The sequence below is a fragment of the Cygnus atratus genome, chromosome 7 (genome assembly GCF_013377495.2).
Source record: "Cygnus atratus isolate AKBS03 ecotype Queensland, Australia chromosome 7, CAtr_DNAZoo_HiC_assembly, whole genome shotgun sequence".
NCBI classification, from domain to species: domain Eukaryota; kingdom Metazoa; phylum Chordata; class Aves; order Anseriformes; family Anatidae; genus Cygnus; species Cygnus atratus.
This window is the reverse complement of record NC_066368.1, coordinates 8,904,060-8,929,132: the sequence shown is the minus strand read 5'-3', so window position 1 is coordinate 8,929,132 and position 25,073 is coordinate 8,904,060. Positions and strand designations below refer to the sequence as shown.

General features: G+C 50.5%; 1 protein-coding gene across 1 annotated transcript; it reads right to left on the bottom strand.

Annotated features, from left to right (window-relative positions):
• Positions 1-1,992: 1,992 nt before the first annotated feature.
• AFAP1L2 (actin filament associated protein 1 like 2) lies at positions 1,993-24,462 on the bottom strand. The gene is made up of 17 exons (XM_035547717.2): positions 24,385-24,462; positions 20,198-20,295; positions 16,522-16,603; positions 11,064-11,269; positions 10,624-10,803; positions 9,650-9,739; positions 9,246-9,330; positions 8,787-8,891; positions 8,006-8,217; positions 5,949-6,094; positions 5,512-5,623; positions 4,589-4,828; positions 4,321-4,501; positions 3,974-4,141; positions 3,228-3,441; positions 2,683-2,791; positions 1,993-2,019 (listed from the first exon to the last, which is right to left on the bottom strand). Exons 1-17 carry the CDS (start codon positions 24,437-24,439, stop codon positions 1,993-1,995), a joined length of 2,310 nt encoding a protein of 769 aa, XP_035403610.1. The 5' UTR covers positions 24,440-24,462.
• Positions 24,463-25,073: the final 611 nt, after the last annotated feature.

Genomic DNA, 25,073 nt, shown 5'->3' with positions numbered 1-25,073 from the left:
ATGGTGCTGTGTGTGTATTTAGGGTGTGGACAGGGTCTCCTGCCAGCTCATCGTGGGTCAAAACAAAAGCTTTGTGATGGTGGCCGTGGCCTCCTTGTGCTTTGGAGCTGAAAGGCCCCTGGGTCCTGAGCCAGCAGTGGCAGCAGTTGATTTGCAGGAGTTTTTCCTATGTGCAAACCTTGCTGAGGGACAGGGCTGACAGCTGGGGCTGGTGAACCCCTCCTGAGGCCTGGGCTTACAAATTCCTCAGTCTGTGCCACAGTAAAAAACAGGCACGAGGGCATCCTTCTTGCCTCGGGGATACCCTGCCTGCGTGCTTTGCTGTGCCAAGGCTCCATGGCAGCAGCGAGCAGCCTCCCGCACCCCTTCATCCCCCAATCATCAGGCCTCTGTTCACGGAGAGGCCTCATTTGGAGCTGATCTCAGGCCCGGCAAAGGCTTTCAAGGGTTAGGAAGGTACAACGTTTTGCCTGTCTTTACCCTGGTTCTGGGTGCTGTTTGTCAGCGTAGCCGCAGGACCCCAGGGACAGCCCAGCCAGGTTAGCAGAGCTGCTTTGGCTTTGCAGGGTTGGAGACCACTGAGGCCCTGCAGTCAGCTCGGTTACCGAGCTGCAGGGCTGAAGGACCAGCAGAGGAGCCAGGCAGTGGTGTCTGCAGGCCTTCAGATGTGACAGCAGGTCACGAGGAGGAGAGGGAAACAGGTGGATGGATTTCTGCCCTGTGCCTTCAAATTTTACTGTCTCTAAGCTTACCAGTTCCAGGCACCTAACATCGCTCATTAAAAAGCTCGGCCAGAGAGGAGAGGGATGAGCTCTGCAGGCCACAGCACCCAAAGGCTATATTAAGTAAGTTTAATCATCTGGAAATAAGGGTGATAGCACCAAGACAGCCAGCAGCCCACCAGAGACACGGAGGAGAACAGATCCAGCACCCTCCTGCACCCATGTGAAGGGTTCCTTTCCCACAGGGAGGTGTTCAGCAGATTGTGCAGCTGCTGCTGCGCTGCAGCCCTGCAGGGACCAGAGAGCATCAGCAAAGTGGTGGTTGCAGCCAGGGCAGGAGCACAGGGACACTTTTACCTCCCCTCCTCTTGGAAAGGGCCAGCATCAGGATCCAGCATCCTCATCCATCAGGTAAGCAGGCCTGGGCCTTTGGTAAATTGGTAACAAGCCTTCAAATGACTTTCTTTTTTTTTTCCAGAACTCCTCTGGATGCTGTCTGAGAGATCTTCTTTGCCCAGAGCCCTTGGTGCCACCAGGCTGTAATAGAGCACAAGAAGGTGAGCAGGGATCTTCCTCCGTATTGTGGCAAATCAACCCTGCTGCAGGCTGGTAGGAAGAAGGCCACGGTGTGATGCATCTGGTCACCGAAAATCTCTGCTGCAGGTGTAGATATACTTAGTGCCCTGTTATGCTGAGAGGATCCTTCCCGCTGGTGTGTGCTTCTCATCCGTGTCTCAGCCATCGCTCAGGCCCGGGTACCTCCCCAGGCTGAAGGCTGGATGATCTGCAGCTGAGTGATGACCAGCAGCAACAGGTGAGACTTTACCTGATTGGGATTTGCTGTGACAGGTTGAAAACCACTGGGGTATAAAGAAATAGCAGAGGCCTGTCCTGAACCCACTACTGTCACTAATATAGAAACCTTAATAACTCATTGATAAACCTTCAGAGTAGAAATACACAAAACACCCCTATGTACAGTAACAGTCTTGTTTACATCGACTGGGTTAGGAATCTGATGCAAGGATTGCCACTGGTTGTTATTGTTTTAGCTACGTGATGGGACTTGTCTGGAAAGAGCAAGATCGTTTGGGCTAATTGGTATTGGCAGCCGTTGGCTCCACTGCTGCATCTGAGCAGGTGGAGCGACGCAGAGGAGGCGCGTGGTGTGGGTTGCGTTGCACACCCAACCTCCACCGACAGGTGATTGAATCCCCTTGTCCATGCCTGGGTAATTCCAGTCTTTAGTCCATCTCTGAAAAATGTGCTTCTAACTAGCGCCCTTCTTCTCCCATTCCTGCCAAAGAATAAAGGCAAATTAGTCAAAAGGTAGATCTGGCAAGCAGCAGTAGCTGTAATATGCTCAGGAGCAACCTGATTATCTGGTACCAAGGGGTTTTAGCCGCAGTGTGGGTCAGGGACGTCTCTGTTAGAAGCAATGCTTTTGTTACAGCCTTCCCACTCCAGAACGCAGTGGCACTGCCTGCAAGGGACCAGGCACGTGGGTGGGCAGATGAGGTGAGACATTTGAGAGAGTGACAGAGAAAAGCTCAGCCAGCATCCTTGTTTCATTACAAAGACAGATGATGGTAAGGAGAAGACCATAAGGGGGCCTCCCAGGTGCTCAGAAGCAGACTGCCTGATCACCCGTCCTCCTAGTGAAACTTCAAATGCGTTTCAGCACAGTTTCAGTGAGAGGAAACCTCTTGTTTACTCCAGTTGCTGCCAGCGCAGTCAGCATGGCTCGGCTCCAGTTACAGGAGCACACAGCGATTAGCTGAAATCGCAGCCAGGACAAGCCCAGGTGAAAAGACCAGAGGAAAACCAGGCTGCCCTGAGTCATGCTCAGCGTGCTGCCCAAACACCAACAGGCCAGACCCCGTCACCACCATCCCTGCTGGTCTGCTCAGCTGCTGGGACAAGCGAGCAGCAGCTACCCCAGGCACAAACCAGCATTTACCTTAGCTTTCTGTAGGACTGTCCCCTTCCCTGTCACCATGACGGACAAAGGCCTGTTTTTCAAAGCCGTAGCTGAGTTGACTGGTGAGCTCTCCGCGCTGTTTCCTGGACTGGCAGTTTTTGTTTGAATCTGCAATACAAGTAATAGAAATAGGGGTAACCATCGCTGTTTTGTGGGAACCATGTCCTCAGGAAGGAATTTAGGTGCCTAAATCTCCCCCAGAACAACCCTTTGCTTGGCTGGGTGCAGAAGGAGCACTGGGTCCTGACCTGCATGACCCTGATGGTGTGGCTCAAGGCCCCACAACAGCCAGTCTCCTGAGTCCCAGCCTCCTTTTCGCAGCAGTGATGGGGGAGGTATCTCATTATTTTATTACTATAGTTTCATATTGCTGTATTTTATTTTCATGCTACTATATTATCATATTACTCTTATTATCACATTATATTTTTATATATCACATCATTATAGATAGAGCGTTAAAATATGATGTTACGTTATTACTAGTTATGCCATTAAGGAGCAGGCTGAAGTGGTGTGCCCACGCCACCGCGCGCACTGGGGCGCCCCCACCTACCCGGGGTGCTGCGTTCTCCAGGTGCGTGGTGTCCACCGTGGTGCCCAGCGTCACGGGGCCGGACTCTGCCTTCTTCAGGTTCTCCTTCACCTCCACCAGGTTCAGCTCCACATCCACCCTTCGGCTCTCCTTTTTCTTGCACTCTTCTTCTATCTCCTTCAGCTTCTGCTCCAGGCTCTTGTCTGCAAAGGGAAGGACAGCTCGGCACCGCGCTTGCTGGCTGGTTCCCAGGGGCTGGCATGAAGCTGGGGGTCCTTGCCGATTGTGGTGCTGGTAGCTGCAGGGGACTTGGGGCACCCAGAGGGGGAGCAGGGACCAGCCACAAGAGTATGCATCACTCCTGCACATTTTCCTGATGTCTTTCCCCAAGACGGCCCATGGCAGAGCCAGCACTTGCTCCAGTGCGTTCTAGGCTACGTGGTTTGGCTCAGAGCACTGGGTCTACCCCCAGAGCTGAGGCAACCCATGCCGCTGTGACAAGGACAGTTCTTCCCTCCCGTGCCATGAGACAGGAACAGGGCGGCTCAGGATCCAGCCTTTTCCAGGATTTCAGCACTGACTCCCCTGGCAGCTGGGCTGCTGTTAATGTGCCCGTGGTCGCGCAGGTGGTGCTGGAGGAGCAAAGCCCCTTCTGGTCCCAGGTTCATCACCCCTCTCCAACCCCCTGGTCCCACCTGGTCCCATTTCTGCGTGTTGCCCCTTGTCCAGCTCTACCTGTGCATCCCACAAGCATCTCCTTCAGCTCCCGCCTCTCCTTGCGCAGCTGGGTGAGCTGAGCTCGGATTTCCTCCTTCTCCTTCTCCAGCCGTTCCTTCTCCTCCGTAAACCGCTTCACCTCGGCCTCTGTCCTGTTCTTGCCCAGCTTGGTCTCCACTGCTGCCACTGAAACCACAAGCCACCCAAACCAGCTCAGATGGGGAAAAAGCAGGAGGGAAAACGTCTTTGGGTGGTTGCAAACAAAAATGTACAAGACTTGGGAAAGTCACGGGAGGCTCATCACCAGCCGCAGGGCAGAGCTCGCACCCGGAGCCCCCCGTCCATACTCCCCGCTCCCCACTCACCTGGCAGGGGCAGCTTGGGCCGGTGTGCGGGTGCCAGCTGGGGGCTGCCCACCACCGCTGCCGACCCCGCGGGCAGCTCGGGGGCTGTCTGCGGGAAGGCGACGTTCTGCTGCTGCGCCTGGGTTTTGACGGGGGGCGTCTGGGGCGGCAGCTCTTCGGGCTCCAGCTTCTCTGGCTGTTTCTGGAGCAGAAGATGGGAAAGGAGGTGAGATGATGTGGTGGGGAGCTGGACCCCTGATGAATCCTGGCCCCAAACCCAGTTAAATACCTGCTCTGAGGTCTCCATCACCGTTCCACAGGGCTCAGCGTCCTTAGCCACCGGGGTTGTCTCATCCACGCTGTCGGTGGCAGCCTTGGTGCCAGGCCTCTCTAGAGACGGCGAGCTCAGGGGTGAAGTCTGGCACGACTTCTTGCCAGCGCAGTGCAGGAAGGACTTCACCGGGGTGAGATCCAGGTACACCCTGTCTTGGTCCCCCTCCAGTTTGCTGTTGCTCTTGGGTACTTCTCCCTGCAAAAGGCAAATGTTCCCCTGAAAAGGGCCCGTCTGCTGCAGCCAGAAGCACGGGCAGCCTCACTGCCGAGCAGCAGCATCGTAGGCAATCTGGGATATTTTCCATCAATACGTAAGTGATCTAACGAAGTTACAACCCCGTTTTCTAAGTCACTTCCTCCACACAAAGGAATATTTTCAGAGTACAGAAAGTTCCACCCTGCTTTCCTTCAATAAATCTTTCCAGTGGTTGCAGAAGACTCATATGGGGATTGCACCCTGGTGTAGATCTAGCCGAGGCCTGTGAGATCCTTTGCCTTCTCCAGGACACCAGCCCCCATCTCCCCAGCATGGCCTGTGACAGCAGATCCCTACAACACCCCACTGGAAACCTCTCACATTCCTCAGTGACTCCTCACCGTCACCCACTTCTGTCCCTTGCAAAAGCCTGGATTTCCCCGGGGGGGGGCTGGGAATTCCCTTCTCCCCAGGTGCCAATACCAGCTGCGTGTGGCTTTGGCAAATCCTCTCCCTTCCCTGCTGGAGATTCCCCCTGGCTGGGAAATGAGATGCTTCCCCGTGAGTCATGGATGCCCCTTGATGCAAGCCACCTGTGACAGCGACCAGGGACTTTTTAAACAGCAGGAGCCAAACTCAGTGGCAGCGCTCGCTGCAGGTGGGCGTCGTGCTGGGCACCTTACCTCGGGCATGTCCGGCAGGTCCACGTCGTCGTAGAGCTCCTCCTGCGGCATCCTCCCCTTGGGCAGGTTGTCGATGTATGCGTTGGGCTCGGAGTATTTCCTCTGCATTAGGCTGTGAACAGGCAGCAGGACATCCTGTCAGGAGGGACGGTGCTCTCTGCGCGGCCACACTGCTGAATTTTGGGGCGTCTGTGCACGCGGTGCTGCACCCCCAACCCCACTAACCTGGCTTCCCAAAGGCCACCTGGGTGCACGCCCCTACCCCTGTGGCAGCAATGCTCAGGTAGGTGCACCATGCTGGGACAAGTGCTCTCCTGCCTTGCACTGAGCTTTCAAAGAAAGCAGCCGAGCTGCACCCACGCCTGAAGCACCCCTCTCCAGCTCGCTCCTCCCCCCCCACCAGCTCCCAGGAGCCCCGCGCCACCCCCCAGACGTACAAGAAGGAGTTCTTCGCAGCGCTCACGATGCAGGAGACTCTGTCAGCATCCACGTAGTCATAGGTAAATTCCTCCGGGTCTGTTTTTGAGCCTGACTCTGATAAGAGGAGGCCCAGCCAGTGGCCCATTTCCTCCGAGGACTTCGCCTACAAGGTGACCAGACAGATGTTATGGGTGGCAACAGCAGCGCCCCTGGACTCCCTTGGCAAAGGAGTTTGCCAGCAGTTCTCTGTCCTTGCAAGGAGCTGGCCGTTTATTTTAAACCTGAGACCACATTAAAAAAAGGAAGTACCACCACTCTGCGTATGGGCCGACTGGCAAACTGGGGAGACAGATACATAAATGCAGCTCCTCTCTTAACTCCTTACTAAAATTTGTAGTCGGTCTGCGTGTACCTTTCAGTGGTGAACAATTCAGCTGCATTCCAAAGTAAGAAAAGTCTCTATGGCTGGAGGAGATGCTGTCAGGGAGCCAGCTTTGGGAGGAAAGAGTGCGTTTTTTATTTTGCACCAGCAGAGTGCAGTAACATGATTGCCAAACACCAGATGTGCAAAGAGACACAAGCATAGCAAAGAGTCTGCGAGTTCCTTATGCCAGAGCCCCAAATCCTGTTTGCGCAGGGAAGAAGGGAACAGGAGAGTTTAAAGCATGGTCAGAGAAGAACATCAAAGGGAGCCCCTAGCTATAACATGGCCAGAACCAAATTCCCAGATGCAACGAACAGCCTGACATTTTGCAAAATTAAGCGTTGAATATTGTGCCTGGAAGTCAGCTCTAGCAAACAGCCACATAGGCTTACCTCCCAGTAGTGGAGGATTTCTACCTGGAGCAAGAAGTGGGCTGACACAGATATCGTTTGCTTTGATTTGAGGCATTAGAGCAGTAAGTACAAAGTAAAATTCAGGGCAAGCGAATCCCAAACTGGAAAGTGTATTTTAAGCTTCCAATCTGTTTGATTTAGCACAGACTTCAGTGCCTGGGAAGCCAGCCAGCCAGTCTGTACATTGAGGCTGGTGGCCCAACAAAATACAGTTTCTTCCATTCACAAAATGTAAATTTTCCCAGCACCTTTTCTTCACATCTGTAATTAGGCAAAACGTCTTGGACATAGACACAACCTGAATCAGAGGCTAAGCAAAAACACCTAAAAAAACTTCATGGCAGGCACTCGAGGTCAGTTGTTTAGCTATAAATATTCCACCCACTGGAAAAATACAGGAAATTGCTCACATTGTCCACCTCCTACTATAATCACGCTGTCGTCAGAGAGAACTAAGATTAGAGATAAGCAGCCTAGATGCAGGCAAAGGAAAGTAACAGATGGAGACGACTTCACTTGCACTTTCAGGGGCAGATCTGTGATCGGTTTACTTAGGATGCACTCATGACCCATGGCTTTGGGACTCTGTTTTCAGAAGATGAAGTTCATAGAATCATAGAATGGTTTGGGTTGGAAGGGACCTTAAAGATCATCTAATTCCACTCCTCTGCCATAGGCAGGGATGCCACTCGCTAGATCAGGTTGCCCAAAGCCCCATCCAACCTGGTTTTGAACACCTCCAGGGATGGGGCATCCACAGCTTCTCTGGGCAGCCTGTGCCAGTGCCTCACCTCTCTCTGAGTGAAGAATTTCCTCCCACAATCTAATCTAAATCTTCTCTCTTTTAGTTAAAGCCATCACCCCTTTCATAACATTATCTGACCAAGCAAAAAGTTGCTCTCATCTTTTTTTTAGAAGACCCCTTATCCTATAGCCAGTGGAGATGGGCACCTCCAGAGACCCTTCATCCCAACCTTAGATGAGAACCTAAGATGAAGGCTGAACAGTCCTCTGGAGATGCCGGCATCAGAGGCAGCCTGGATTACCAGCCAGGCAGGACACCTTCTAGGTGACTGTGATCTGGTGAACCAAAGTCCAGTGCTTCAGGCTGTTCGCTGAACTGAAGTCTTCCCTAAAAAGGCCTTAAAAGCATCTGAGCAGTGAGAGGCTTTTAGGCCTGCTAAGACACCCAAACCGACCATTTAAAGAAGAATGAGCTTGGAGATATACAGCCTACCTCCAGAATGACCCGTTCTTCCCCGTTGTGCAGGATGCGGAAGGAATAGAGATGATCAGGGCTTGGGTCTGGGACAATTTCACAACCCGCCAAACTTAGGGGCTGCTGAGCCAGTTTGCTTCGGTTCTTGTCCTGGTAGAAATGGAGGTGACCATCTTTTATCTGACACCAGCGAGACTTCCACTGGCTGTTCACAAGCACATTCAGGTAACCTGCAAGCAAGCACAGGTTATCGAGTCATATTTTCCACCCCACGGGGGGGTGAATCAAAAGTCATTTCTGTGCACGGGGAGTAAGTCAGTTCTGAGTTCACCGCAAAAAGCCACAGGCAGTGATGAAGAGCAAAACCACAAAGATGAGTGCTCCTGAACCACATAAAACAGGACGAAAGGGTGAAAATTGGTTCAAAATGGGACCCTTGAAATTCAAATCAGGTTTGGAGCAGCAAGCTGGCTACGGACACCTGGGCAAAGTTGGTCCCAAATGATTCCAGCTGACCCACACAACCTCCTCCCTGTTGAATCACACCACCTGTGTCTGGTATTATCTGCCCTTCCTCTTGAGTCACCCTGTGAGCTATTGCCTGCCCCTGTAAGCACCACAGTCGCCTTCATGTGAGGAGGCACCATAATCTGCGTGGATTTACTGGCATGGACAGTGGCTTTTTTGCCTCCTGATGCATGCACACAGCAGGCAATGATGCCTGGTGCTCACCCTGCACTGCACACCAGGGCCCAGCCCTGAGACAAGTCCCTGCAGAGGAGTTTGTGCTGTCACTTACTTGAGGTCTCCAGGGATCTCTCTGGGCTATCCATGGAGCTGGATTTTTTCCTCCCAAGGTTCATCAGGTTGCTTAGTATTAGGCCAGTTGTCCCTTTCTTCTTAACTACCAGAAACAAACAAACAAAGAAAAGTCACTTAGGCTGCATTTATGCCATCTAAAACCGTCCCAAAGCGACTTGCCCAGATTCATGCAGGATCTCTGTGGTAGGGCAGGGCCTCACACCTGGGCTTCTCAAGCCCTATCGGAACACTAACTGCTGAGAAATCCCAATGTTCACCTGCCAATTCATCATGGAAAAAAGCAATGAAATCAAATTCTCAGGTAGTGAATTAACAGACAGTTTTCACCCTGCGTCAGGTCAGTTTGGGGTGGCAGCAGCCAGAGAAGCTACAGAAACCCTCGCTGCACACAAGGGCAGCAGCATAGCTTCCCCTCATTCCCAGGGTGAGTTTTTACCATCTTTTGTCTCAGCCGTCTCTGCATGCCCGTCTGTGCTGCTCCCACTCTCTGAGGCTGCAGAGTACCTCTCGGAGAGCTCCACCTGCCAACAAGCACCAGACATCAGCTGTGCAGACACATGCAACCCGCTCCTCCAGCAAGCACCCGCCGCAGGGAGTTTTCCCCCTGGCTACTCCCCTGTACGGAGGGGAGCCCAGTGCTGGGTCAGTTTTGGGGAAAAGATGTGGCAAGAAAATTCAGACTGTTCCAATAATGCTCCTTTTTAGCAGAACAGGTGGTGGGTTACATTTGTATCCATCTCTGCTCAGACAAAATTAATGTACCTACGCCTGCTATTTATTAAAAGAATAGGGTGGAAAAGTCATCCCCCTATCCCTCCTCTCTGTAGGGACAAGGTGTACCTTCGGGTAAGTGAGGCGCTGCGAATCTGGGATGTACTGGTTGCCTTCACTGCCTCCTTCGCACTGCAGACCGCTGGTCTCCTGGATTACCTGTGCAGAAGACAAAGCCATAGCTGGTGAGTACAGTGCAGTTACAGGACTGATGCTTCCCCCCACAACCATGGACAGGTGAAAACAGGACATCCTGCTAGACCCCCAGAGCCCCTCCCGTCCCGGGTCATCCAGGGAGCCCTGGTGCTGCCCCAGGCTCTGCAGAGGCTCCCCCTTCTGCTGCCATCCCAAGGCAAGGGCTACGTTTCCCCCTGTCCTCAGCCACTTCACGCTAGGCACTCTCCCCCCAGACATTCCTCCTGCTGCGGTGGCTGGGCTGCGAGGTGCCTCTGTGGCCTCCCGCACACAGAAGATGGTGGGTTGCTCCAGGAAGACGCTAACCCAGACATGAAAATGAAGTGGTCTATTTGTATATGGGCTTGCAGGGAGGAAGGAGCCAGAGCATGCGAGGACAGGACGGAAATCAGATACGGTGTTGTTGGGATTCAGCTGGAGGGATTCAGAAACACTCGTCTCTGGAAGATGTACAGTCCTGCACAGGAGCATGAAAAGCACGTAGCACTCTCACATTTATCTTCTTTCTTACCTTCCCTCTGCATTACCAAGGAGTCAAGACAGTAATGCTGAAGGGCCCTTCCAAAAAGCTTTCTCTGGTTACCTGTCCCTCCCTCCCCATGTTCACACCTGCCTCACTGAGGCAGGAGCTCCTGCAGCACCAACACCACCCATCAACATGGGGAGAAGCAGGGGCTGAGCCACACCACATGCATGGAGGGAAGCTGGAGGGAAGTGAGGAGCTTCCCCCTTGGCACACAGGGCTCCCGATGGGCTGCTATGACAGGCACTGCGGCCTGAAGGAAATGCTCAGGGACCCGTCTTCCCTGGCAGATGAAGGCCTGGGCAACCCCGGGGATGTCACTGACCCTGAGCCACTGCTCTGCCTGGTCTTTACTCTGCAGCCCCAGCACGATGACATCAGCGTTCATGGGGATGATCTTCAGCTTGTGCTCTTTCTTCCTCACTTGCTTTTCCTTGTGAATGACAGTGCAACCCAGCAAATTCACATCCAGCTGAGGGTTGTGGTCTTTGGAGCTCTTGTAGCACTGCGAAAGGAAGATGGAGGACAAGTGAGAGACAAGAGGAGCCTTCCCTTTTGCTTGCTGGCATGAACTCACACTAGAAGTGGCTCAGTGCAACCTCATGCATTAAGTGCCCTGAACACAAGAAGGTTTAGGGCCTATAAGGATGCCACATCTATGTATGCAGACTACAAACAGGTTGTATCTATATGTATGTAGATACATGTAAGGTGTAAATAGGTTGGTTTAGGTTGTTGTAGGCAGACAGCAGAGGATATACGCACCAGCAGCCTGGTGTCCTTGATGACACACAGCTGTTTCGCCCACTGTCCCAGCCACTTCTTCCTCCATAGGAATGCACAGATACGGGCGTCCTTCATCAGCTCGATGGTGGCCTCTGTGGATGGCCACTGGTGGGTTGCTGACTTGCCTTTGCTGCTCTCTTCTTCATCGTAAGATTCATAGGAGCTACTGACGGCTTCACCATCTTCTAAAACAAAAGCAAAGCTTTGTCAGTAAGTACATCCCTCGCACAACTCTGGGCCTATTGCTTGCCTCAGCCATGCTCAGACATGCAAAAGCTGCAAGCATAGGGATGTGTCTTTTGAACGTCTCCTGCAGAGGATAATCAACAGGAAAATGACCCTCACGGATCTTTTTTTTTTCTTTTTCTTTCTAGCTCAATATTAATCTAATTGATATGTTTTGAGTCTCATGTCTCAGTTATAAAACACTCAAAAGACACATCTCAGTTGACCACAAGTTTGTGAACATTCCCTTAGACATTTTCTGATGCTTTCTGCTATTTTTTTTTTTCCTGCCAAGATGCTTTCTCTGCTTTCCACTTGAAGCCAAATAAAATTTTTAAAGCAATAGCAAGCTATAATCACCCCTTGTTCTCTGAATGTCAGAAGTAAAAATGGTATTTGCAAAGCCATGCAACAAGCAAGGATCTGTTGTATTGGAGATGTCATGCCACTTTCCCTCTCTGGGCTAACAGATCTAAGGGACATCAAGGGGCTTTGAAGTAACACACTGTTGCAGCAGCAAGAATTAGTCATAAGTGGCAGCGGTAAATAATAACAAGCACATTTTCATGTTCATTCTTGAACTGATTGCTACTTTATTAGGGTAAGATGGGATTTTCAATGCTCAGCTCTAATGGGAGGTGATAGGAGCTTTCAGCTGATAGGAGCAGCTGGTCGTTGGCGCCAGATTCATCAGAAACAACAAAAATGTTCCTGTTGGCTGCAAGGGAATTTGCAGTGCTTTGATGGTGTCTACCGTACAGCTCTTATTCACGAGGAACCGGATACCCATCACTGCTACGTAAGCTTGCATGGCAAGATGGCAAGATTTGGGCACTGTCTGCGTAGAGTTTGACATTCTTATCTGGTCAAACAGCACTGAGAAAGGTCATCAAGTTTCCCTCACCAGAATTTAATCTAATTTAGATTCTCATCAAATCTTAATATCCACATAAAAGTAACATTGTTGGACTGGTGTAAAATAAAAGAGGAAAAGCAGCCGGAAAAGAGAAAAAGCGTCATTGAAGAGCACTTCTTAACTTGGGTTTGTTTTTAAAATAAAGGAACTGAGATGCAGTAACAAAGCTACAGCCTTATCCCCAGCCTCCTCCGGTGAAATCTCACTCTACAACATCCCTCAAGTGGTCAGCACGAAGCTGCACCAATTTAACAAACTTTAAAACATAAAAAAATAAAATAAAACAAAAAAGACTGCCTTTCAAAGTCTCTGAATACCACTGACACACGCTACTGGATCACCATCTCCAAACCCTCCTGGCCTGGTAGCACTGCTGTAACCTCCCGATGGAAAGGCGTTTTCCAGGCTGCGTTTCCAGCTGACAAACTGGGACAAACCCTGCTTGGGTGACTTGTGCTAACGCTGTAATTACCCCTAGAGCTCACTCCATCCCAAGGCAGACAGCTCAGGCACTTCAATACAAGGTCTTCGCCTACTGGCAGTTTCAGCTAAGACCAAAGTTTTATCCACTTGTTGAAGTGACATCAGTGGCAGCCTCCTAAATTCAGAAAATTAGACACCAACACACAGCAGAGATGCTCTGATGGCAAATTTTGAAAAAACAGAGCGTGTTTTTCCCCAATTCTTCCCTTACAAGGATTCAGAGCCATTCGACTCCCCTCCTCCATTTCTGCTGGGATTTCCAGTCTCTCCTGTGCCAAAATAACACCTGCAAGCTACTTTTGACCCAGACAGGATTATGAAACCAAGCCACCCCAGAGGCTTTCAGCCATGCTCTGGGATGCCCTTATCTAGACCCAGCTCTGCCTTCCTGTTTGGTCTTCCCACGGCTGCCCAGGCTGCCCATCAATACAGCGACGCAGGGAGCTCCAACCACCCTTCATGCACGTAACAGGCAGTGCCAGGGGGAAGCACTTGATTGCCTTGGCTAAACATTAGCTTTCAAAGAAAAATAATAACAAAGGGAAAGCACTTCAGGGTTAAAAGCATGCCATACCCATCGTTATCGTGGCATAAATAACACCCTCAGTAACCTGCAACCCTGGCCTGGGTCCAGCCGCAGCAAGCCTACCAAAAAGACCTGCACAGTCAAAAGCAAAGAGAAAGGGAAACAAAGAGAGAAAGCCACAGATAAGAAAATGCAAAGAACAAGTGCAACAGCCTGGCTCGGGTCCCGCTCCCCCCTCTGCCAGCGAGGCTGCCCCGTCCCCCGCGTCAGCTTCCAACAGGGACAAGGGGCCTGGGGACGCTTGTAACCAGCCCCTCAAGCAAGGCAATTCCCCTTAAAAAAGGGATCATCATCAGCAGAATTAAAATCAGCGAAGGCAGACGAGCTGGCTCAGTTGGAATAATCGTTGCTCAGTCGGCAGTCACGTTGCCCCTTCCATTTTCACTCTGTCTCTTATCACAGCCTTCACTTATGCAAATACAGCGGAGGAAGGGAGCGATAACGGTTTAACACATCTCGGTCTGGGAGGAAAAGGAAGCAGCAGCGTTTGCTGAAGCTGTACGGTGAAAGGCAGAGGCATCCCCAGCGGAGAGGCAGGGATGCTGACGATGAAGGAGGAACCCCAAGACCCAAGGGTCTCTCCTGCCTGTTTCATTTTAATTAATTCACCCACGGTTTGTTACAGTGTTTGCAGTCCCACCTCTGATGATGCACAAATCCCCTATCTCCATCTGGAGGCTTGCTTTGATGTCCTTTCTTGGCAGCACGCTCCCTAATTTTACTAGTGTTCCTACTTCTGTTTAATTTCACTACGCCCATTTGTTTGGAGAGCCATGGGTGTCTTCCAAGGCTCATGCTGTCAGCAACACCACGAGCAGCTCCCTGCTCCGCCAGCATGCAGGGGCGAGCAGCGAGGTCTCGGCTGGGTACTGGGGTCCTACTTCAGCACACATGGCTCTTCTTTGCCCTGGGCACACCCACACGTGTTCCTACCACCCTTTAGCAATGCCAGCCACACTAAGGTCTCAGAGCAGTTGCTGGCAATGAGCATCACTCCCTGTAAGCAAGTACTGCAGGGTGCTATTGCCAGCTGACGCGCTGAGGGGTGGCTAAGGGATGGAGAGCCTGGTTTTGTACTTGTTAAGCCAACGGGCAGGACCAAGACCTGCAGGTTTGCCCCATGTGCCGTGGGATTTGAACTCTGATGTCTCCAGGCAAACCGGGGCACCAACTGCCTGTGAGTATTGCTGCCCGGCCTGCCCTCGGCATAAAATGCTGCATTTCACCCCCTTCTGAGCACCTCTGCTGCCTCCTCCTGCACATCACTGCAGCTCCCTGTCTGTCCCTACTCCTTCCCACTCACCCCAATGAGCCCCCTGACACACGAGTTTACCAAAAAACAACAGATTCTCAGCAGCACAGCGCTCTCTCCCTTCCCACACAAAGCACCTTGAGGGATATCTGCGTTGCAGCACGCAGGGCGCTTTGTGCAGGAGAGACCTGCTGGGGCCTGCAGAGGGCACGGGTGGTACCGCACTCGCGGGCGGTAAAGGCACCGCACGCCGCGGCAGCGCTGTCTGGGCTTGCACATCCCATCTCTGCGCCCTTCCCGGGCTTGGATCTCTGCTTATTGCTGTGACGCCGCACTCGGTGGTGCCCGGCGTCACCGGCTGGGGGGAACTGGGCTTGGAGACAAAAGGGCTTCACCTAGCTAGCTCCTGACACGCAGCCCAGTGGTGGTGGCCACCCCCTTCTCTTCCTGCTGCTCTTCTCCCTGCAGGCACCCAGGTCTGGCCTTCTCAGGACACCCTTGTTTAAAGCACACGCTGCAGCAGTGCCAGGGACGGTCCCATTAGCACCACACCATGGGGCCAAGGTCAGTGCCTGGTGCTTTCGCTCAGGGCAAGCTGCAGCGTGCTCGGCATTTAGAGGTGTGAAACACCAAGCCTGCTGCTCAAACAGCTGCTAACAGCAGCCACAGACAGCACCACCTGCCCCCACAACCACCTCGCTTTGACCGCGCACCCATCACGTGGGGTTTTTGCTTTCTACCACACTTGTGGGCTGTGATCTCCGGGTGCCTTAGGTCTCTAACTGGCCCTGCCGGGTGTATTTGCATCTCGGAGCAGCACTGAAAATCCTAAGCCTGGATGAGCACGGAGACCCACACTGAGCTACGAGCTGTCCGGGTGTGTGAGGGGGACATGCTGCAGTGATGGCTGCCCGCATAAACCAGCCCCAGGTGGCTTCAAGGAGGGCCACAGGAGTTTTACAGCCTGGCGTTGCACACCGGGGCTGTGGAGCGCTCAGCTTCTCTCATGGACAGCTGTGATTCAAGGGCCAAGAGCTTAGATCCAAATCCCACTTTTATCCCTAGCTCTCACTTCTCTGCTTGCCTCAACTCTTCCCACTCGGATCTGCCCCGTGCCAGGTATACGACTGCACCCTGCGCTGCTGCAGTCAGTGGTGCTGAGCTGAGAGCTGCCTCTCCTGCAGTGCGATATCACCTCTCTCATTCAGACTTAAATGGCTCGTACAGCAACGACAAGATCAGCTGCTATCAGATCGGAGGGTGGTAATCTCTCATAAAGGGTAGTCCCAAAAAGAAGGACGCACGAATGCATCTGCACAAATGAGAAGCCGGGAGCTCTGCCTGCCTGCAGCAGCCTCCCCCAGAGGGGATGGGAGCACACGGTGACGGGCACCAGTGGCACTGCTGAGGACATTACTGGGACACGGGCGTGAGTGAGTGTGCACAGCGAATCCACGCTGTCCCCTCACATGATGGGTGGCTTTTAAAACAAGCTTACTGATAGTTCAACTACCCAAAGAGACAGAGCTGAATAAACAGTCAATTATAAAACCTGTTACAGAAGCTAACAGGTCAGTCATCAATTTTGAGCCCCAAAGGGACAAACAGAGCAGCAGGACATAAATGCAAGCCACCACAGCTTCACCGCTTCTGAACGGAAACCAGCATTTGACTACAGCCCATGTTCCAGAAAACCATCAAGACAATCCACAATGATTTATAATATTTTACAGTGATGTCATATTAACCCAGACGCACTACTTATTTCTACAGGAAACTTAAAACTTTGAGTAACTCATTAGACTTTTCTTTTCAGCTGGCATTACATCTATAATATTACACGTGACCAGAATCAGAAAACAAAATCTGTCACATAAGCTGTAAGAATTGTATGTTTTTTAGTTTACTTTTTCTTATAAACTTCAAGTCTTCCATCTCACACATAACCCCCCCCAGACAGTTAGCTGTGATATACCATTTAGAGAGACATCGGCCTCTTCATAGTATCCTTCCGGGGATTCGATCTTGGGGACCAAAGGTTGTTTTGTGTCGGGAATCTGCAGAATAAATAAAAAAAAAAAGAAGCATGATTTAAGGTAAAAATAGATGCTTGAAAACAATGGGGCATCCTTTCTGTAGCACTAAAATACATTCTAGGGTTTTTATGTAAACAAGCTGAGATGAGAGGGAAGAAAAATTATTAGTCTGCTGAAGGTTTCCAGTTAAAGTAGAAAGTTCTCTGAAATTACTGCATAATTGCATCATAAATATTATTTTCTTTAATTTTGCTGAAAGCCTCGGAAGGATCGACTTGTACGTTTCCCCATAAGCAGCAGCTCCAGCCCGTTGGCCTTACTGTGAACTGGGACTTCTGCCTGTGATGCTGACCCCTCCCAGGCTGCTCCTCGGAAGGGGATGAGCCTCTGAGCTACTGATCACCTTAACAGGGAGCCAGCGGGGTGGACACTTGGTGCAGTTCTGGCTTTACACTCAAAAGCGCAGCCTGAGCTGTCACTGGTCGTATCTTGAAGTCTCTAGCTGATAGCTAAAAATCTCTGTTTTAGGAAATATTAGGAATCTTTAATTGTGCTCTGAGCAAAAAAAAAAAAAAAATGAAGGAAATGGATAAACAACACTGATGGAAAATAGGCCTTTGAAAGGAGTCCAAGTGCTGGAAAATCCCTGTGGTGCCTGCCAAACCCCTCCCTAAACACAAGCAAGGGCAGGCAGGAAAAGCAGCGCCTTGATCCTTTAGAAATACCAACATATGATGAGAAAAAAAAAAAAAAGGGAAGCTAAGAAACAACCTTTTTACTTCTCAAGTAATTCACATGGCTGTTGAACGTGATACAACAGAGCCGGAGATAATAGTCGGATGGGCCCTTAGCTTACACTCTTCCCAAAACATGTGGCATCCCGCCTCTCCCACCACAACCCTACAGTAGCATCCCCCCGTTCCCCAGCGAGGTTTCCCCTCTCCTCGCCCAGGTCAAACCACCCCCAGCCGTCTGACGGCGGTATGCTCCGGCTCACACCGCTCCCGCTGGCTTCTGACCGAGAGCTGTGCAAGTCCTGGACAGGACGTTCAGTGCATGGGGGGTAAAACCCCACGCCTCCCAGGAGGACAGGCAGAAGAGCCGGCCTCTCTCTGCAGAGACACCAACATCGAAGGTCACGGATCATGCGTGGTCCTTCATCCACAGTAATTGCTCCCCGTGGCCTGGAGCATCACGGCATAGTCTAAGGCAGGACAGTTCTCTTTGCAGGTCACACCAGCACCATCAAATGTAGGTTCAAAGCCGTTCCTCCTGCCCTGGATATTTCCACCAAAGGGCACTGCTGCCCAGAAGCAGATAGGAAGCTTTGAAGGAAATGATTTTCTGGCTAGCAACTGCCCTTGATAGGAGATGCTGCTGATCCCACGGGAGTTAGGTACCCTGGCCTTGCTGGCCAACATGGGTGAGCTGCACACTTGTCACCTTTTCAGGTGTCTTGGACGAAGACACCTCCTGACATGGGACTGCCAGCTGCTGTGAGTAGGCTCTGAGCTTGCTTCCCAGAGCCACACAGGACATGCTGTCAGAAAACACTTGCCTCCAAACACCTCAAGGTTTAGGAACTTGTCCTAATGTGTTAAATTAAAGAAACGAGAACAACCAGTCCAAAGCTTTCCTTAATCCCTTCCCCGGCCAGGAGTATGTCTGCAATTGCCATCTGCGGTGGCCTTGTGCGTGTAGCCAGCTCACATTGTGTTACGACCATAAACAAATTGCCTACACAAAGAAAGGCTGTGGGTTTTCTGACACCATCCCAGGAGTGTCAGGGAAAGGGTGGGGGGAAGGGGCTGCTCTGTTTTGCTTCCTACAGACAATGGAATCCAACAGGGAATAGGTGGGACTGCGCCCCAGCTGCCCCAGAAGTCGTTTTTTTTTCCTCTTTTCTTTCCCTAAAGACGTAGAGTTGTTTTGTCTCTATCTGAAATCAAAGAATATATGCTGCTGCGTTATCTAAGCCGGGCTGGCCCTCGCAGCACATTTGTCTCTTGCATTACGACACAACGGAGCACGCAAACGAAACCATCTCAGGAGTCCGTGCCTGCACCCCGCCACCTCCCTGGCAGGCAGCTGCGAGAAGCAGCAGAGCAAGGAGAGCTGCCAGGGCTACCGGAGGACGGAAGGACACTGACATCTGAGCTATAGCCCGTGGGACTTAATGCTTAAAGGCTACTTTGGGACAAAACCAAAGAGATGAGTCGGATCCAGCTGGGTCACCCCCTGTTGGGTAGGTAGCCACAGTTCTTGAAATACTGAAGTACCTCTGAGTGCTCGGATGTCTTTGCAGCCAACAACTCACTGATACTCCTCGGATGCTTACAGCGAGGAAGCACCTGATTGCTTTACATGAGTGAGGGTAAGCAGTTGGAGAAGGTAGTTCCCAGCACAGGCAGCTGGCCTGGGAGCAGAGCCTAACCTTGCCAGCTATTGTTGAAAACTGCTTTTCCTAACTTCCTCATTTAATTTTTCAATTGTCCTATCAGAAGGACGTAACATGCCTTAGAGCCATCCCATAACACTTGACACAGAGCCAGGTTTTCAGGACAGGAGCTCCCAGGGAAGGCCAGCAAGCATCAGCAGATCAGGTGGTGGCATCCCAGGGGCTTACCCGGGAATAGCAGTGAGCTGAGCTGTTTGGGGAAAATGCTTTGGATGCTGGGTTCCTTGGGGTATTCCTACAAAAGTAGTCCCTGTAGTAAGTAGCTAGCTCTGTCATTCGTTTTCCCAAGACAATGTTCATTAAAAAAAAAAGAAGTGTTTTTAATTTTCTGGATTTTCTTTGAAGTGGATTTTCAAAATTCAGCATCATCCAGCTGCCAGGCTAGGGAAGAGGCCACCCCACTGGAGCAGTGGCCCCTCCTGCCCAGCTTGCAGAAGCAGATGTGCAGGAGCTGTCCTGCTACAGCACACAGCCTGTCCTGGGCTGAAGTCCTGGGGCCTCCACCCGTGTCGAGGGAAGGGGCAGGTTCTCCTCTGGGGTCACGGATGCACCATCCTGCTCTCCTCCATGTCCCCTCCACATACACTCCCTGCCCTCCTTTCCTTTCACATCCCCAAGTCCCAAATGCTGCAATTCCCACATCAGGCCAACTACAGAACAGCCACAATCTCTCGAGGACAGTCGGGCTGGCTTTCTGGCACAGGGACAAAATCCCACTGGAAGCTGACCATGTAAAACTGTACCCTCGCAAGATTTACAGCTCTCCTATGGAAGGATCTAAAGGAATGTTCTTTTTGCAGTTTTTTGAAGCAAGCCCTCAGCAAGCTGGAGCACAGTGCCTGGGGTCTTGCACCTCTGGGCATCAAAAGCAGTGAGAAAATGGGCTCTGTGGGGCTGTACAGACCCATGTTGCCTTCTCCAGCCACTTTTCCCTAGGCCTGGGGCAGGAAACCAATACACTGGGGAGCCCGTAGTTTAATACATATATATATTTAATAAAGCTCGTCTGGACTATTTGCCACATGAACAGATGACTGGCAGAGGTCTGTCCATTTAGCTGTGCTGCACACTATGTAATAAAAGTGGCCCCGAAGCCTTCAGGGGTTGATGTCCCCAGGCTGAGGGCTAGGCAGTGAAAAAGCAAAGGTTTTTGTAACACCTACCTTTGGAGGGGGCAGCTCCGGCAGGCTCTTCTGAGGAGGGGATGAATGTAGTCCCAAGTCTCCATTGGTCAAGGAGGCTCTCCCATCCAGTGCTGCAAGCCAGAAACACAATTATATCGATGACATGTGGCATTTCCCAGCAAATGGCTACCCAGGAGGTGCAGGAACAGCGAGGTGCTATTTTGGTAGAAAGCAGAATGATAATTACAGGCAGCACTGCGGGGTGACCATGTCACTTCGGGCTAAGTTCAGGACCGTGGCACTAGGAGACCCAGCAAAAGAACCCGCCTCTGCTTTTTGGGCATGTTTTTTCCTTCTGGAAGGAAAACTGTGAAGCCCAGACCCGTTGGGTTGGGCTGGGCTGCACAACAGTTCAGAGCCAGCCAAGAACAGTAATTTAATTGCTATTGAATCTACCAGCTGAGGAAGAGATGCTCTTGAAGCAGCAGAAGCCAAACATGTGAAAGGGCATATGGCAGCAGAACTGCTCCAGGCAGTCAGCCTCTGCCTCTGGAAAGTCAGATTTTCCAAGCAGCTGAATGCAGAGTGATTCAGTAGCTGGGGGATATATGGAAAGCTCAGAAAACTTGTGTGCAGTCCCTCTTCCCCACCACAGAACTCCTGGGTGGCCTCAAACAAGTCCCCAAATCCCACGCCCTCCAAGACAGAGAAATGCAGTAATGCTCAGGAACAAGTGGGAGCCAGGCACCCAACAGCCAAAAAATTAAGGACGTTGAAGGCATTATTCCGTGCAGTGGGGAAGTCTCCTTTCACACAGTGTCTCTTAGCAAATACTCTGGGAAGAATGAGGCTAGGATGTCCAGATACTGCAGGTCCAGTAGATTAAACAAGGGAATTAGGTCCAAAATCTGCACTGAGCTGGTGTTCTGGGTCCTGTAGTCACCTGCTAATGCTCCAGCCACGCTCCTCGGGCATACACAGAAACCACCACAACCTGGTGCAATGCCCAGCAGCAGTTAGCACTGTGCTCAGAAGGCACTGGCATGAACTTTGCTGCATACTTCTGGGTTTTAAAAATAGAAGTTGGAAACCACATTACGTTGTTCCAGTCTGGGGCTCGGAAGCCACAATGATTGCTCTGCCCCAGGCTGCAGCGAGCTTGCGGCCGGATGGTGCAGGAGAGCAAAACACATCTTTCAAGTCAAATTGCTCCCTCTTAGACAGGTCTCCTGGTCATCAGCACTGGCCAACTTTGCAGACACTCAGGGACTGACAGACACCAAATGCATTGCACGAGCAGGACTGAGGGATGCCTTGTGAGGTTCCAAGTGAGAGTAAAGCAGCACAGGATGGGGACCTCAGCCTCGGTCCTCACCCTGCTGGAAACTAGCCCATTCCTGTGGACACAAGCCCACACGCTCCAGCTGAGGAACAGAGCAGGACGCAATGGAGCTTTGATTTTCAGGCTCTGCACAGGAAGAACAACCTCCTCTAACCTCCTTCCTGACAGGACTCCTGGGGGATGTTTCGGGGTTTTCTGTTCTGAGGTTGCAAAAGGTACCTATCACTGTGCCCAGCTGCCAGCAAGGGGGAACTGTGACCGATATGCTCAGTTCCTGCACTGGAAAAAAAAGTCTTGCTCAGGCTTATGAACCCCAACAGGCCTCAATGTGACAGCGCCTTGAACAGGACAGCTCATTCGTAACAGAGCACCTGGTGAGTGCTCACAGCCATGACCACGAACAAAGAGGGTACAGCCCTAAAGCAGGTGACCATTGAAATCCCTCATGGGGAAATAATGAATCACATCAGAGGTCGAGAGCAATATGATAAGAATTCTATGTCTGAGCATGGCAATGATTTTCCCTTGAGCAGGGACTCCTCTCAAGTTTACTCCTCGAGGTCAAGAGATCCTTACTAACTACGCCTGTCGGTGAATGGGACTTTAGTTTTTAAAGGTACTTGATTTGTCTTAAGATTTAGCAATCTGAATATGCAGTAGACCACTCCCTGTGACTCTTGTCATCATAACAAATTAATGATATCAATCTACTTACTATAATAAACCAAACTGGCATCCCTGCCCATGGCAGGGGGGTAGAACTAGATGATCTTTAAGGTCCGTTCCTACCCAAGCCATTCTATGAATTTATGAAATTGCTGCTATATCATTAAAACCATCTAAGAGTTGGATATCTCCTGCTTCTGACTTTCAGAAGACAGCATTCAGCTTTCCAAAGAACCCCACAGACTTGCAGGGTAGAAACTTGCTGTATTTCTCAAATAAATGAAATCAAGCAAATGATGGTGCCTTCTTCACTCACTGCAGTGAATTCAACTACTGTGCCATAAAGTGGCATCTCAAAAGTAGAGTACAGTTCAGCTTAAATTCTTACTGATGGAATTGGAAGCAGATACAGTGAGCAGTGAAATGTCATTTATTTGTTTTTTGTTTTTACAGAAACTGCGTTTTTAAGGACTTTAGGGGCTGGTGTATTATCACGTCAAGAAGCATTGCACCCTGTGCTGCTAGAGCACACCCAAGGTGGTGAATAAAACCTGCAGGGGATGAGAGGTCCCACTGACCTCAGCCACAGAAGTGTGGTCACCACATCCCACCAAAGGACTGTGGTGAAGCACAAATCTGCAGTAGATAAAGGGGATAAAGGGAGCTGCATAATCCCTTGGGGATCTACATCACAGTCCCTACCACCAGTGGGTACTACAGCCCCTTCCACCTGCTAAGCCTGAACCTTCAGGTCCCACCACTGACCAAGCACGCACAGACCTCTCCATGCCGTGACAGAGACAGGCTCAGGGCTGTACACCCAGATGCAGCTATGGCTAAGATCCCACACATGTGTCTGACTGACTTCATTTCCAAATAACCCAGAAGTTTTACTTGGAATAAGGAAGTTGCTGAAAACAGAGAAAGAGAGAAACGCCAGGTCCCACAGGGAGGGACTGAGTGGGTAGGCTCACAGCCCTGATCAGGAAAAGTTTGAAATAAAAGAAGCAACTCTAAGAATAAATTGTCTGAAACAACGTCCCTGAGTTTCAGCATGGTCAATAAGTGCAAGCCTTGTTTCATCCACCCAAACAAGAACTTATATAAAGAGGTATTTCTGTTGCCACTCAGCTACTGGGAGCTACCAGGAGGCTGTGCAATCCTGTTATGGAGCATTACAGCATTACCCAGAGGACCCTGTCTGGAGATCACGTTGAGGCTGCACGCGTAATCTGGGAGGACATCCTGTCTCCCTGGGTATTTAAAATTAATCTAAATTCAGCTGCAGGTAGTTTTTTTTGTTGCTGTTGTTGTTATGTTTTTTTCAAACCAAACCAAAACCAAAACTAACCAACCAAACCAACTACACAAACAAACAAACAAGAAAAAAAAAAACAAAAAAAAAAACAACCGAAAACAGAGCTGGCCTAACTACTGCAGGATCAGCAAGTCAATGCAGGCTGCACTGAGGCGTCCTCTTGTTTATTTGGACTGAAATCTTTGGGGCTGGGTTTGCCTCTGACTACAAGTGCTTTAAGAAGATGCGTGTCAGCAGTAACTCACTCCACACAACTATCAAAAACAGCCTTTGTGATGAACTTCAAAGAGCACAGCTACTTTTAAAGAATTATGTTCTTTGACATGCTACAAATTTGAAACTTGGGAAGTCTAAATTAGAAATTAATATTTTGCCTAGGTTTGATTTCTTGGCTTGTACACTGCAGAACTCGAGGAACCCCCGGGAGACAAAGCTGCTCTGCCCATGCAGATGGTGCAGGCTGTGCCTGGGAGTTCACTTCACTACCTTGTGACAACTCGGACCCTATGGGCTAGCGCAAAGCGACACACAAAAGAGAACATGCTTTCAGGGGCTCAAAAAGGTGAAGTGACTTCTTTCATGGCCAAAGGAAACACAACAGCTTCCTTAAATATTTTAGGCACTGGAACTGCAAGCCTTAGAAGGCAACATTTTAATCCCAAAATAATGCCGTCCAAAGTGCTACTTCCAGGAATAACTTCACAGTGTTGGCAAGGACCACGATTTCCAAAGGAATGTAGTGAAAATGGCAGTCCTTCCACACCATCAACTGCTTCAGCTCTCAGAGCTGCCAGAGGGACCACCACCAGTCTCGGTAAAGAAAAGCTCTAGTAGTCACACGCACCTTCATCACCCTGCTAAGTATGAGGCAACCATCAATCTTCAATTCCCTACCTTTGTCTTGGTTCTCCTGGTCTCCCTGCTGTTTGTTGACAGTCACTTTGTTCATGTAAATATATTCTTCATCGCCACCTGCAACCAAAGGGAAAAGCGAAGCCTTTATCCACCCTCTGCTTTCCCATTGCTCATTTTTTTTTCCACAAAGATGGATGTAAGAAGTGGCTTTGCTGAGTGCACGTGGGGGACAGCATGTTTGTTGAGGCAACGTGTAGAACAAAAAAGAAAACCAATAATAAAAAGCAGAAAAAATAAATGCTGTATAGCCAGGAAATTCCATAAGTTAAAATTTCTACTTAAACACTAACTTAGCCAAACAGTACATCCTGTGTATCTTACAAAGTGGATTAAATAAACTTAAGGTTTAATAAGGAAAACAGAAAGGATCAGGAATCTTGGGAATCCTTTGCTTGTAAAGCTGGACACATAACTAGAGGAATTTTACATAAACATTTAGAGGTCACTGCAAAAATAATCTGTTTCATTTTCTCCTTTTAATTTTCTTCTCTCCCCTCCCTGCCAACCTCCAAGAAAATGTTGCTTCAAGACCCCGTAGCGGTTCCCACGTGAGCCCACCACCCCATCTTCAGCTTCCCCTGCCCGTACCGCTGGTCTTGGTGTACACCCGCAGCAGGTCAGAGAGGAAGCTCTTCTTCACAAGAGCAGTGCTGCTCAAGTTCTCCTTG